Raw genomic sequence first — 15,116 nt, 5'->3', positions numbered from 1 at the left:
ATGATGATTATGGAATGGATTCAATTCAATGGACTAATGATGTATTTAAAGAAAAATATTAAACCTAGTAAACAAAAGGTGCAGAGACCGTAGCAGGATATGCTCATCTATACTATCTTTTCAAGTAAAATTGATTTTTAAGTAAAATTGATTTTTTTTCTTAGGCAATTATTCTATTTATATGGAAGTTTTATTTTCACCCAACTTTAAAAACTATAAAGTTATTTTTTATTAAACTTTATCACTTTATATTCATTTATATAAATAAATAGTCTGTATCAATTCAATTCAATAAAATTAATTAATTTGAAATTATAAAATAAAATAAAAAATATCAATTTATGGTTGTTTTCTGAAATGGAGGTTTAATTTTAAACATATAATAATAATAAATTTTAATATATATATATATATATATATATATATATATATATATATATATATATATATATATATATATATATATATATATATATATATATGTTTAAATTTATCATTAATTCTTTTGAATATAATAATTGAAAATAATAAGTAATAGTATTCTCTCCCTATTTAATTACTTATTATTTTTAACCATTAGATTGAAAAAAATAATGATCAAAATGTGAAGTAAGTTATAATAACTTAAAAATATCTCTCATAAAGGATATATGATTTATTATAAGCAAATTCAACATTGTCAAATTATTTAATAAAATTAGTCAATTGTGTAAAAAAAAAAAATTTGCCAACCACCTATATTTCCAATTAAACTATTTAAATTCTCTTCACAACAAACTCATACCTAAATTGTCTTATTACAATATATTGAAATCTTTTTATACTATTACTTTTTCATGTTACTACTATATAAACAAAACTTTCCATTTTAAGTTTATTAAATAATTTATTTATTTAATTTAAATATAGTTAAAACAAAAATAATTAATTTAAATTACACAACACAATAAAAAGTTTAATTTATGATTGTCTTCTAAAAAAGAAATCATTTAAAAAATAATAATAAATTGAATAATATTCTTCTGATTTTTATTATAAAAATTATTTTTTAAATAAATTAAATAATTAATATATATATTTTATTTGAAAAAAAAAACAAAAAGACAGATTATTGTAGAAGAATATAATAATATTTTATAAGCAATTTTTTAATTTTTAATTTTTTAATAATTGAGTCAAAAAACAAGTCAATTGAATTATATAAATCTTTTTTAACTCAATTATTAAAAATCATAATAATTTAGAATTTACTTATAGTATATTCTTCTATAATACTCTGCCTTTGGTTTATTTCTTTTAAAACAAACTCCAATATCTAAATTTTTCTAATAACAATATGCGATTATTTTATTTTATGTGAATTGAATAAGTGGTGTATTTAATCTATATAAAAATAATTTTATTTTGATTAATCAACAATCATAAAAGAATAAAATTTTATTTATAATAATGATTTAAAAAGCATTAAAACTTAAAATATTTTATAAAACGCTTTGGACCTTTTATATAAATTAATAAACATAATTAATGTCGTATAAAAAAATAAATTAGGTTTGATTTTATAATATTGTCCTTAACTAATTACATAAAAAAGAGAAATTAAAATAATTAAAAGAAGAAAGAGAAATAATTAGTAAAAAATATATTAGAAAAAAAAGTAATTTTGTATTGAAACTTATAATTTAAAATAATTATTTAGCAAAGTAAATTATAATGTGAAACAGTGTAGTATCCAAGTTAATACCTCCTCTCTTCCGATACGTGTTCTCTTAGAGATTTTTTTCACTTTTTTAAAACAATGTTTCTTAACTGTTCAAGTGGAAGATTTGGGGAATCTAATGTTGAACTGTCCAGTGGTGAGGAAGTTGTGGGAGTTGATACAGTCATGGCTGGATATGACGCATATGTTAGGGGACGATTGTTGCAGCAACTTTCTGCTATGCGTTACTGCTTTCCAAGAAAAAGTGAGAAAAGATTTGGTTGGGATGATTGCTTTGGTGGTGTATTGGTGTAAATGGATAGTAAGAAATGAGGTGATATTTAATTAAGGGAAGGTGGACATGTAGGAGTTAGGGCATATTTGTTTGAGTTTTAAAAAAATATATTTTTTCTTTTTATTTTTTAAAATAGATTTTTTAAAATTGTTTTTCAAAATATTACAAGTTTTTTTATATTCGTTTTTTCTAAAATGAAACACTAATTTTGACATCCTATAACATAAATATAGATTATTGAAGACCAAAACTTAGTCAAAATTGCAATTTTTTCAAAAAGTTGTATTTTAAAAATGATTTTTATGAAAATCTATTTGAAATAGCTTCAAAATTAAGTGATTTTTTGAAATTTTGATATCCAAATTTTTTTCCCATAATTAAATGAAATGCCTAAAATCACATTTTAAGAAGGATTTAATGGAAATACACCGACAGTGCAAAGCAGTCTTACACTGTCAATGAAATCTAAACCGTTAATTTTTATAAACATTTGACTTTTTTCTTAAATCAAATATAAATTATTTATTTTTAAGGGTTGTGATATACTGACCGTGTAAAAAATTGTACACTGACAGTTCACTACCTTGAAGCTCTTTTAAGAATAACTATTCAAACAAAATTTTCATTTGAAGCTTTTATAAAAAGTTTCTTTATAAAAAAAATTTTCACAAAATTTTGTAATACTATAAAAATTATTTTTAAAAAAAGCCAAAACAAACGGGCCCTTAATCTTTAGGATTAAATCATTTTCTTGGAGGTGGTTGGTTTTAGGAACCAAAAGTAAAGTTAGGTGCAGTTTTTATGAGTGGAGCAAATGCCGACGGGTTTATTTAAATTAAGTCTTCTTGATTAGACTTGATGTCGTATCGTTTGTATTCGGGTTGGATCATGCCCCTAATACTCTTATTTGAATCAACTGCTTATAAAAAAAATATTGATTTGATTGATAAATTGGATGTCATTTACTAAATAACCTTATTAATAATAAATAATGAAATTATCATGCATTTATTTTTTGATCTATCTAATTTTGCAAAAAAAAAACAAGAACAAGAGAGATGAGAGAGAAAGTTTCTCCCTCTTCCGTCTAGTTTCAACCATGCCGGAGATAACATTTTTAGCTTCTCTGTTTAACAATGGAGTGGCAAAGGGCGGATAGAAAAGTATTTCGCAACTTGGTTTCGAAATGGGACTTATTCCCAGTTGGAAGGACACAGGGAGATTCAAAGGAGGTAATCTCTTCCATTTACTTCTCTGAGTTTCCAGACAGGATTAGGGATATTGATATCTTCAAATTGTTTGGTTGCATTGGGAGAGTAGTGGAGATGGTGATTTCGTCAATAAGGAATAATATGGGAAGGAGATTTGGTTTTTCTAGATTTAAGGGGGTTGAAGATGTCAAGATGTTAGCTGTGAAATTAGATAACATATTGATCGATGGAAAGAAGATACACGCCAATCAACTGCGATATGATCGTAATAGTGGAGGCAGATTTGATAAAGGGGGGGGGTGAGAGTCAGAACAAAGACCATTTCAAGAAGGTAGAGAATTTCAAGAAGTGGGTTTCAACCATTGCCAAGAGGAGTCTTACGGGTAACAAGTTGTACGCTGAAGTTATTTTAGAAGGGAAGAAGGTGGATCTTCAGGCGGGTTCTTCCAAGTCCAAGTTCTGCACAAACGTGGAGGTTAGGGAAAGGTGGAAGAAGGCTTTTGTTTTAGAGGAAATGTACCTATGTGAGTCATATAACATTCAAACCCATTTAGAGATCGAGGGATTCTTTTCAGTCAAGGTCCACCCGATGGGAGCTAATCTTTACATTTTGGAAGAGATGAAAGAAGGAACAATACAGGAACTGATTAAAGAAGGGATTACATGGTGGAAACAATGGTTTCGAAACACTAGACCTTGGCAAACTACCGACGTGGATAAAGAAAGGGTAATGTGGATTAGAGTACACAGCGTACCTTGTCACGCTTGATGCTCTGAGTTCTTTGTTCATATCGGTAATTCTATCGGAAGCTACGTTTGTGTCGATGAGAATACGTCTTCAGGTTGCAACATGGATGTGGCGAGAATCCTAATTAGAGTCCCTTTTGATTACAAATTGGAAGAAATGTTTTCGGTAGACATTGATGGATCTGATTTTAATTTGGTGCTTAGGGAAGATTCATATGGGCCAATTCAAATCTATAACGAATAGAGTATTAAAACCACGAACAACTTTTATTCCTCTAGTTCGGATAACTTGTCTGTTTTCTCATAAGAAAGCCATTTTGGAGGTGAGGAAGGAGGTAGTTCATGTGACGATCTTGATAAGATGGTCATAGATAAGGAGTTTAGTAATCGCAAGGGGAGGAGCATAGAGGTGGTGAGGAAAACTACGATGTCTCAGGGCAGAGCAGGGGGAGGATACAGAGCCGGGGGGATAAAGGCGAAAGGGGCGGTTCAGAGTACTGCAACTTTCGATGCAGCTATTCTGCTAGCTGTGGAATCGAAAAGGAGATATCTCGAAAAAGGCAAGGAATGGATAGAATCTACCTCTGATCCTATTTTTGACCCTAATACTTCTATTTCAAAAGTTAAGGACTCGTTGGATAACTCAAAAATTTTTGATGGGGAGGTTTATGTTAAGGACAAAAGGGTGGAAGTTTCTAAGGATAATATAGTGAAAAAGAAGAAGTGGAAAAAGATGAAGTTCAAAAAAGTAGAGAGTTTATATGCGCCAAAGAAACAAATATCACACAGTCCCAATAAGAAAAAGGGGCCATTTTTTAAGTTAAAAGGTAGAAATAAAAAAGCTAAATATTGGCACAAAGGATATCAATTCAGCAAGTCCAAATCCTCATGATTCTCAGGTGGCCTTTCTAGAGGCTGGTGTTATCTCATCTCAACAGGAGAACGGCAACGGGGTGATGCATGGTGATAACTCAGACGAGTTAGGTATGCATAGATGCAATTTCAGAACTTGGTCCAACTTTTGTTTTTCTTCTGCTGATGAGAAATTACAGAGAGCTGTAGCCGAATTAGGAGTGATTGTAACTGATTCCAGTAGGGATTATCGGGGTAAAGTAAAATTATTGTTATAAGATGAGCTTAAGAGAAATGAAGGAAGGGAGGCAAAATTTTCAGTGTCTAAATGATTGTAGGAATCTTCAAGATTAGGGGAGGATGTTGTAGAATCAAGCGGAAGAGGATTAGTTCGATTATCAACAAAGGGAAGGCCAACATGTTTCTTGTTCATGAAACTAAGTTACCTGTGGTTTCTTCTCAATTAGCCATTAGATTTTGGGTATCGGAGGCTATTGATTTTTCTTTTTCAGCTTCAGAGGCATGTCGGGAGGGCTGTTGACTATGTGGAATATTTGTTTGGTGTCGATGATTAATAGTTTTCGAGGAGACGGATATTTGGGAACAAAGGTTCTGCGGAAGGGGAAGTGTTATTATATTGTAAATGTGTACTCTTCTTGCTCTCTGTCTATGAAGAGGACTCTTTGGAAAACATTACTGGATTTGAAACAGAAATTTCAGGATGGTGAGTGGCTAATCGCTGGAGATTTCAACGCGGTCAAAAAGAGGAATGAGAGAATTGGCCATTCTATGTCGAGTAATTATGGGGAGTGGAGGGAGTTCTTAGAGTTTTTTTTTAAGAGTGAGCTTGTCGATGTCCCATACAACGGCAGGAAGTTTTTTTGGCAAAGTGGCGATGGGAGATCTAAAACTAGAATTGATACATTTCTTGTGTTCAATAACAGTGTAGCTTCGTGGGGTGTGGTTGGTCAATTTATTGGCACGAGGGATATGTCAAATCATTGCCCGGTATGGTTGGAAGTGGACAAAGAAGATTGGGGTCCCAAACCATTTAAATTCAATAATGAGTGGTTCTTGGATAAGAATTTTAATCTATTCATTTAAAAGAAGCGGAAGGGAATGGAGGTGACGGGTAGAGGGAATTTCGTTTTGAATAAAAAATTCCGGCTAATTAAAGATAAGTTGAAATGGTGGAACAAGACGATTTTCGGGAAGTATGATTTGGAAGTGGAGGAAGGAGTTAGGGAGTTGAATGAATTGGACGAGGATGTAGACTTGAACATGGAAGTGTTATCTATCAAAAGAAAAGCTAGCAAAAGGATTTGGTTGAATTTAAATTATTAAGGAAAACATGATAATTCAAAAGTCTAGATTGAAGTGGTTGAATGATGGGGATTCTAATAGCAAATATTTCCATAGAATTTTGAAGGAAAGGAGGAGGAGGAACCATACTGGATCCATCATTACTAAAAGGGGTGTAGTCAATTCGGTTAGGGAGGTAAAAGAGGCGGTGAAGGAAAATTTTGAAGACAAATTTGTGGAGAATTTCTTGGAAAGACCTTCGTTAGTGGGATTTGATTTTAATTTTTTGAGTATGGAAGATAGTCATTCCCTTGAGACTCCTTTTTTGGAGGAGGAAATAAAGGAAGCGGTGTGGAGTTGTGACGGTTCGAAGAGTCTGGGACCGGATGGTATGTCTCTTCTTTTTATTAAAAGTTGTTGGAACTATATTAAGAAGGATGCCTTTGCTTTCTTAAAATACTTTCATTCCGGAGCGGTGTTATCCAAATCTATTACTTCTTCTTTCCTCACACTAATTCTGAAGGTTTCTAATCCGTTGGGGTTGGATGATTATAGGCCAATATGTTTGGTGGGAAGTATCTATAAGATTATAACCAAGTTATTGTCTAGGAGGATTAAATAGTTTTTATCGTTGGTTATTTCTAATTGTCAAACTGCTTTTGTTTAGGGTAGGCAAAAGATCGACGAAATATTAGTCGCAAATGAATTGGTTGACTATGCTTTTAAAGAAGGGAAGGAGTGTCTTCTTTTTAAGGTAGATTTCGAGAAAGCTTACGATAAAGTTAATTGGAATTTCCTTAGATTCATGTTGAGGAAATTGGGGTTTGGAGATATTTGGATGAAATGGATGGAGGCCTTATTCTTGACGAGTAATATGTCGATGTTAGTGAACGGTAGTCCTACCAAGGAATTTGGGGTGGAAAGGAAATTGCGTCAAGGGGATCCTATTTCTCCTTTTTTTTGTTATTGTAGCGGAAGGTTTAAAGCTTTTGGTGAATAAGGCGGTTAGCAACGGTGATTATGCGGGTTGTAATGTCAATGGTAGGTGTTTCGTGGATGTCCTTCAACTCGCCGATGATACTTTGATGGTAGGGGATGGTAGCTAGAAGCATCTTTGGGCTATCAAAGCGGTTTTGAATTAGTTTCGGGTCTTAGTATCAATTTCAACAAAAGTAAGTTAATTGGCATAAATATCATTTCCCATTTATGGATGTAGCTACTTCTTTTTTAGCTTGTAGGAAGGAGTCGAAGGAATTTATTTTTCTTGGGATTTTAGTTGAATCTAATCCTAAAAGGGTTCACACTTGGGAGACCTTTGGTAGACAAGATTAGGAAGAGGTTCTCTTCTTGGAAGTGTTAGTGGGTTAGCTTTGGAGGGAGGATTACTCTTATAAAATCGGTGTTAAGTAGTTTGGCCATTTTTACCCTATCCTTTTACAAAGCGCCTTTGAAGGTAATAAGGGAGATCAATAAAATTCAAAGTAACTTTTTGTGGGGGGAACGGAGGAGAAGCGGAAAACTCATTGGGTCAATTGGAACGACGTGTGTTTACTGGTTGACAACAGAGGTCTTGGTTTTAGGAGAATGGAAGATTTTAATATGGCCATTTTGTATAAGTGGAGGTGGAGAATTTTATAAGATTCTACCTCATTGCGGTATAGTATCTTGAAGGCCCGTCATGGAGATGTTAACCTTTGCACCGCTAATGGAAGAGGTAAATTGGAGTATCATAAGTCTAATTCAATTTGGTGGTCGATTTTCTCTTCTTTGGGGATTAAGCTTCCAGAGGAGGTTTTTGCAAAGAATTGTAAATTCCGAGTAGGCGATGGATATTCTACATCCTTTGGGCATTAGAGATGGTTGGAAGAGAGGATTCTTAAGGATATTTTTCTGATCTTGGTCCACTCTTCTCTTTTGCAAGACATTTCTATTGCTAGCATGGGAGGATGGAGGAATGGCCATTGGCTTTGGCACGATTTCGGGATCCCCCCTGTGGCTGCCTTGGCTGCTGCTAATGATCTCCAGCAGCTTTTTGTGCTGCTGCCAGGGGCTGTTCCAACAGCCGAAACAGACAGCGTTACATGGTGGTCGATGGGAGACGGTCTCTTCTTTGTATCTTCTTGCTATAGTGCTTTGAGTAAAAGGTTTATTCCTTACGGTACAGTTAATCGTTTCGATCAAGCTTACACCTCAATTTGGAAAGTGGAAGCCCCTTTAAAAGTAAAAGCTTTTGGTTGGAGATGCTTCATAAATATGATTCCTACAAAAGACTTGTTGGCAACTAGAGGTATTCTTCCCCTTTCTTCTAATCTCTTGTGTGTTTTTTGTAATGTGATAGCCAAATCCTCTAGTCATTCTCTTTTGTCTTGCCGTACGTAATGTGGTGGTGGTTTGGAAGCAAATGTCCAATTGGTTAGGATTGGATTTCTTATCGGCGGATGATTTTAAAGGTTCTTTTTCTTCATGGAGGTCATTATGCCTTCGTAAGAAAATTAAGAGGAGTAAGGCGGGGTGTGTGTGGTTGGCTATTGTTTGGAGTCTTTGACTTTGTAGGAATGGAATCATCTTTAATAATACGGAATGGAATGCTACGGACGTTGTATGGGGATGTAAAGCTTTGTTATGGAGGTGGTCTTTCAGAGGAAAAATTACTCAATCCAATTGTAACTTTTATGAGTTTAGTAAAAACTCTTTGCTATACTTGAGTTAGGTTTTATTTGGTATGTAATTTTCTTTGGTTTTAGTGGGCTTTAGCTCCTCTTGTGTAATCCGGAGTCGTTCTTTTTATCCGTTATGCATCTTGATTATTAAAAAAAAAAGATAATGGAGTAATTAAATGAATCAAAACACAATAAATAAGGGCAAATTATGGGAAAAATAATAAATATAGCATTAATTTCTAAATGGACAAATAATTTGAGATAAATAAAAATAAAAAAGAGAACACCTATTATAAAACGGGGAATGGGGGAATACATTTTAGTTGCCTCGACCTTTCATTTTACGATTAAACTATACGGAATGATTTAAATACCCACCAAATCTCATAGATTAGTTTCACACGTCAAACATCAATTATAAGTGGAAAATTGTTTCAATCAATACAATAAATTAAGGATATCTTTGTTATAATGTCAAAAGTATGAGTTAAAAAAATATTTTGCTACAATTAAAATACTAATGTTTGTTTATGTTATGAATATTTATGTTAGTGGATGTCCATCCATCTCCTAGTTCTTCATCTTCCTATTCCATACTTAATATGTGTTTAATATGTGTGATTTTCTATCTCCCTTGAGTCTTATAAATAGAGACACATATTATAATGTAAAGCACACTTGAAATAAGATAAGATAATATTGCTCTCTTTCTTCTCTATCTCTCTTTGATCTATATTGTTTTGGTTAATTTCATAACACGTTATCAGCACGAAACTCTACCGTGTGAGCGATTTTATGATCAATTTGCATAATCACATTTCTTCTCTTTCGAGTAAGTTTTTAAGATTTTTCTTCATTTTATAGATTAAATTTTAGCATGCTATTCTATTTTTTTTTTGTATAAGATTTCATTGGAAATTTTGTTTAATTAACACAATTATATATTTTAAAGTTGTCTATCATCGACAAGTTCTTGAAGCATCCCTGAAGGATTGCTTAAAGAATGATTGTTCAAATTTTATGAAAACAACAATTGTAATTTTCATGCATTCCTGAAGAATTGCATGAATAACGTGCATCCCAGAAGGATTATAAATATTATTATTTTTATTAGTAAACGATTTGTGATTGAGTTCCTGAAGAACTACAAAATATGATTGAGTTTCTGAAGAACTATAAAAAAATTGTGATTGTGATTGAGTTCCTGAAGAACTACACAAAAAAAAAACCTCTCTTAAACTAATGTTAAGATATCTCAAGAGAATTACTTAAAGAATTATTTTTCTTAATCGATATGAATGTATTTGATTAAAGTGTTTAATAATGAAATACTATTATATTGGTTTTGACTTATATTGGAGGTATCGAATATTTTTGTATTACACAACACAATTTGGACAGAAAATGGGTAATAGAAAAGCTACCGTCTTTTTTCTCGGGCTTGTACTACACTTATATTAGTACAATTGAAGCACATGTCATTGTAAACCTGTAGTTTACAAATTACACTTAAATGTGTCGTTGGTAAAACCGGTTGGGTCATCTCGGATTTAATATGACGCGGATAATTTGTATTGAAGAACCAGAAGTTTCTTCAATCCAGTCAATTTTTGTGTGTTTCTAAAGGAAAATAAAAATTTGAGAAATTACGATTTCATGACACTAATTGTTGCATCGACTAAAATATCATGCATATGTCTCTACTCACAACCAGAAGTTTGTGAATTTATTTTCTCAACTAATTAGACTAAGATCTTGTTTTCTGGATTTTTTAGAAATTCCTGTATAAGTATCACATATTTTATTAAAATTGATATTGAATATCATGTAATATATGTTCATAAAAAGAAAATGGACCCGAAGATCCATTCTTTAGACGTCTAAAGTTAATTATATGGTTGATACTTATGAGATCATCAATTCTAAATTATATATTTGAAACACCCGAAGTATGATATTAAGATATTTATTCGCATTAAGCCAACAAGATACTATATCTTAGTCCTCCCTAATTTATTCTAATACTTCTCATCTAAATGAACATTTGGATGTGTTGTGTATATTCCAATTGCTCCAATATAATACATTAAGATGAGTCATGATAGAATATTGGAAAAATATAATTAATATGACTCTCAATTTTGAGGATATAATTTGAGAAAATAATCAAATACTTGATTGCAACCCAATAGGCTGATTATCACTCGATAAATTAATTTTCCCAATATTAGGGGGAGGGAAATGAACAACTGAAATCATGAACAAGAAGTTCAAATGAACAATTTAAAATAAATTGTTGTCTTGATCCTCGTACAAATCAATATGAACCAAATGTTCAAAATATTATTCATTTCCAAAGTTTATGAAATAAATTATCAGCTGATAATACTCCACTCAAAGTGGATTCTCTTATTGGATAATATAATAATGCAAATGAGTTGTTGTTGCGCCTGAAGCGTGGTATGAAAGTTGGTTCCAATGTTAAAAATCCTCTACTAAGAAAAGAAACTAAAGATGACCCAAGTGAGGATATGAAAATGCTAAGAGCACTTTGATCTAATTTAATTTTCAGTTCCAGAAGAACAAATCAAGTACTTGAAATATGAAATAAAGAGATCTCGATAAATTATGTCATGGATAAAATGGAATGGAACCGAAATTGAGATAACTAAATAAAGTCAATATTGACAATGCCTTTGTATACAATATAGCGGTAAAAGTGATCAATGGTAACGAGGATCATGAGTCAAATCTATTAAAGATTGTAGACTAAGTGAGAATTGGCCAAAATAAATATATTCAATTGAAGAAGAACTAAACTCACTTTACAAGTAACTCGCTTTTGGACCTGTAGTCCGAACACCTCAAGATGTGAAACTAATGTGATATAAATGAGTTTTTGTGAAAAAGAAAAATAAGAATGATATAAAGTTTGATTTATTGCTCAATGATTTTCACAAAGACCTAAGATTGATTTTGATATATTCACCTGTAGTGGATTCAATCGATTTTTGATAATTAATTAGCCTTGTAACACATGAAGGGCATAATTTGAACATGATGTGTGTAATGACATCTTATTTATATGGTTCACTTAATAGTGACATTTACCTGAAACTCCCTGAAGGGTTCAATATACCAGAGGCACGTAATTATGGATCTCGAGAAAATTACTACATCAAATTGAACAAGTCTCTGTATGAGCTGAAAGAATCTGGATGCATGTGGTATAATCGCCTCAGTGAATATTTACTAAATGATGAATATACAAATAATTCAATTTGTACTTGTATTTTCATAAAATGATATGGATAAGAATTTGCAATACTAGTTATCTATGTGAATGTGATACATATTATTTGAACTCCTGAAGAGCTTCCAAAAGCTATAAATTCCTTAAAGAAAGAGTTTGAGATGAATGACCTAGGAAAAACAAAAATTATGTCTAGCCTTACAAATTGAGAATTTGGACAATGGAATATTTGTACATCAAGAAGATTATATAGAAAAGTGTTGAAACACTTCTATATGGACAAATCTCATTTGTTGTCTACTTCAATGATTGTTATATCATTAGATGTAGAGAAAGATCCTTTCAGGCCTCAAGAAAATGATTACAAAAATTGTTTGGTCCTGAGGTACCATATCTTAGTGCAATTAGAGCACTAATGTACCTTGCTAATTATACACGTCTGGATATATCGTTTGTGGTCAATCTATTACCAAGATACAATGATTCGCCTACATGAAGACATTGGAAAGCGGTCAAACATATACTTCGTTATCTTAAAGATGCTTGTTACTTGTCAGATTCTCACAATGGTAGATCAGAAACAGGCTATTTGTTTACATGTGATGGTACAACCATTTCATGGAGATCTATGAAACAACTCATGGAAACAACTTCCTCAAATCCTGCATAACTATTAGCACTACATGAAGTCATTTCGAAGAAGACATTTTAAGCAACGACTACAAAGAATATCGTCTCACATGTAAATTTCTGCATGAGGGGGGAGAAATACATATGTTTTGCACTCTTTTTTCCTTCACCATGGTTTTGTCCCATTGGGTTTTCCTGGTAAGGTTTTTAACGAGGCAATTCACATTCAAAGGATATTGTACTCCTTTTCCTTCACTAGAATTTTTCCCACTAGGTTTTTTTTAGTAAGGTTTTAACGAGGCATATCCTCAATGGACATCCAAGGGGGAGTGTTATGAATATTTATGTTAGTGGATGTCCATCCATCTCCTAGTTCTTCATCTTCCTATTCCATATTTAATATGTATTTAATATGTGTGATTTTCTATCTCCCTTGAGTCCTATAAATAGAGACACATATTACAATGTAAAGCACACTTGAAATAAGATAAGATAATATTGCTCTCTTTCTTCTCTATCTCTCTTTGATCTATATTGTTTTGGTTAATTTCATAACAGTTTATATTTTATTACGGATTATAAGAATAGATATAATTTAGTTTTTCAAAATCGATTTATAAAGTGTGAGGTGTCACTGTTTATAAACTATTTCAAAATTCTATGTTAACCACTGTGGGAATTAAAAAAATTTCAATACGGATCAAGTATGTGATTTTCAATTATGATTAGTTTTTTTTATTAATTTATCTATGGAATAATATATATTCAAGATTATACTTATATAGTATGCAAACAAGTAATAAATTGTGCCAAAATTCCTTGTTAAATGGTAAAATCAATCCTCTTAAAAATCAGTCATTGTCCCAGGAGATACTTGTAAGAACAAGATTGGCTTTGCATCTGACCTTGAGTTTTGATGATAACTTTACATGTTATCTTAAAGAAAATTGGTGAACTCTAATGGTTTCTATCTAATGTGTAACTTTTGCTAAACAAGTTTTGACTCTGGTAAGAAGGCGTGTGACGTCATCACATTCTAAACTCAACACTCTAGAAGAATACCTACGGTGTGTTACAAAGGAAGTCAAGATTTTGAATGCTACTTCTGCAACAGTTCTAAGGAACATTACTACAGGAGCTTCAAATATAGACTTTAGCAACGAAGCTTTGGAGGCCTTCTAAAGCTTTGCTCCTGTTGTCCCATGTTCTGAAGATGCTGAAGACACGGTTATGTTGAATAAGTTCTGAAGACATTACTTTTGTTTATCTAAGTTCCGAAGATGCTGAAGACAAGGTTCTGCGGTACAGGTTCTAAAGATCTCAAGACATTACCTCTGAATGAGAATTATTAGGGAAATGTTCAACCCATATGTGTTGGTGATAGAGTAATATTGACAAAAACCACTTTGCACATTACCAATTCTAATCCAACCTACCAGTATGATCAACATCCGCAGCCACCTTGAAGAAGCGTTCAAGATGGTCAAAGTGTATCATTAGTTGCTGGTAATACATAAAATTTGGGAATAGCTAATGTACCGCAAGATTACAATGCATACACATCATATGCAAATTATTCTAAACTATATGGTTATGGCAGCAGTACGCTATAACAACTATCAGCCGCCGCAACCTAATCATGCTTATTCACGGCAAGTAGGAGCATATCAAAATACAGACTACTGGAGGTTACCGAAACAACAATGAATACGCTAATCAAACGCCGCTAAATGTGGTCATTTGGAAATTGTGGGGGAGATTTTGAGGATTTGGCCAGAGGCTTGAAATTTATGCGACTCGTCGAACACGAGTCCACTTTATTTTGCTGTTGTCCAAAATCAATTGGATGTGGTGAATGCTATTATGGATACTAATTAATTTTGATAGTGTTTTCAAAGGAATGTTGAACAGTAATATATGTGCCAATGATGCTTCACTTTATGTGTATTCTACTTGTTTTTTTGAAGCAAAAGGTAGATTGTGTGACACTGAAACAATCTATAAGTTCGGGATTTCCCAAAACGCTGAGCCAATTAAGTGGTTAGAGAAGGTACCTGCTAATATTTTGTTACAAAAGGCTTACAGCAGACTTAGCTTCAAGGATTCGGAACTTGAAATCTCAAAGCTATTCATTGGAGGACTAAGTCATTGATTTGGTAACTTGAAAGCAACTGCGGAGAACCTTCACAAGCATATTGAATTCCTTCAAACTCTTTCTGTTTTCTACTACCCTTATATTTACATTCTTAAAGTTTTTCTCTTCATTGTGTGGGATCCAGGAAAGAGTAATGTAGCCACAACAATTTAGCAGTTTAAGTGTTATTTTACAACCTTGAGGACAAGATTGTTTTTGAAGGGGTTGGCAATGATAGAGTAAGGATTATGATTAATTAGAAGTAGAATTAACATTATTGTTATTTAAGTTGTAATGCTTTTTTAGAATATTCTTATGACTTTAAAATATTGT

General features: G+C 32.2%; 1 protein-coding gene across 1 annotated transcript; it reads left to right on the top strand.

Moving 5' to 3' along the window:
- Positions 1-6,155: 6,155 nt before the first annotated feature.
- On the top strand, positions 6,156-7,212 carry LOC131643129 (uncharacterized). The gene is made up of 3 exons (XM_058913284.1): positions 6,156-6,674; positions 6,774-6,975; positions 7,079-7,212. The coding sequence occupies exons 1-3, from the start codon at positions 6,156-6,158 to the stop codon at positions 7,210-7,212; spliced, it is 855 nt and encodes a 284-aa protein (XP_058769267.1).
- Positions 7,213-15,116: the final 7,904 nt, after the last annotated feature.

This window comes from Vicia villosa, unplaced genomic scaffold, assembly GCF_029867415.1.
Source record: "Vicia villosa cultivar HV-30 ecotype Madison, WI unplaced genomic scaffold, Vvil1.0 scaffold7, whole genome shotgun sequence".
In the NCBI taxonomy this organism is placed as follows: domain Eukaryota; kingdom Viridiplantae; phylum Streptophyta; class Magnoliopsida; order Fabales; family Fabaceae; genus Vicia; species Vicia villosa.
The sequence above is the reverse complement of the archived record's forward strand: the minus strand, read 5'-3'. Positions and strand labels throughout refer to the sequence as shown.

What these genes read in the sequence shown, in the direction of transcription:
- LOC131643129 (XM_058913284.1), top strand. Translation starts at nt 6,156, where the DNA reads ATGATAATTCAAAAGTCTAGATTGAAGTGGTTGAATGATGGGGATTCT. An exon ending in ATTATAGGCCAATATGTTTG is followed by an intron (nt 6,675 to 6,773) that starts GTGGGAAGTATC and finishes GCTTTTGTTTAG; the next exon opens with GGTAGGCAAAAGATCGACGA. An exon ending in GGAGGCCTTATTCTTGACGA is followed by an intron (nt 6,976 to 7,078) that starts GTAATATGTCGA and finishes TTGTTATTGTAG; the next exon opens with CGGAAGGTTTAAAGCTTTTG.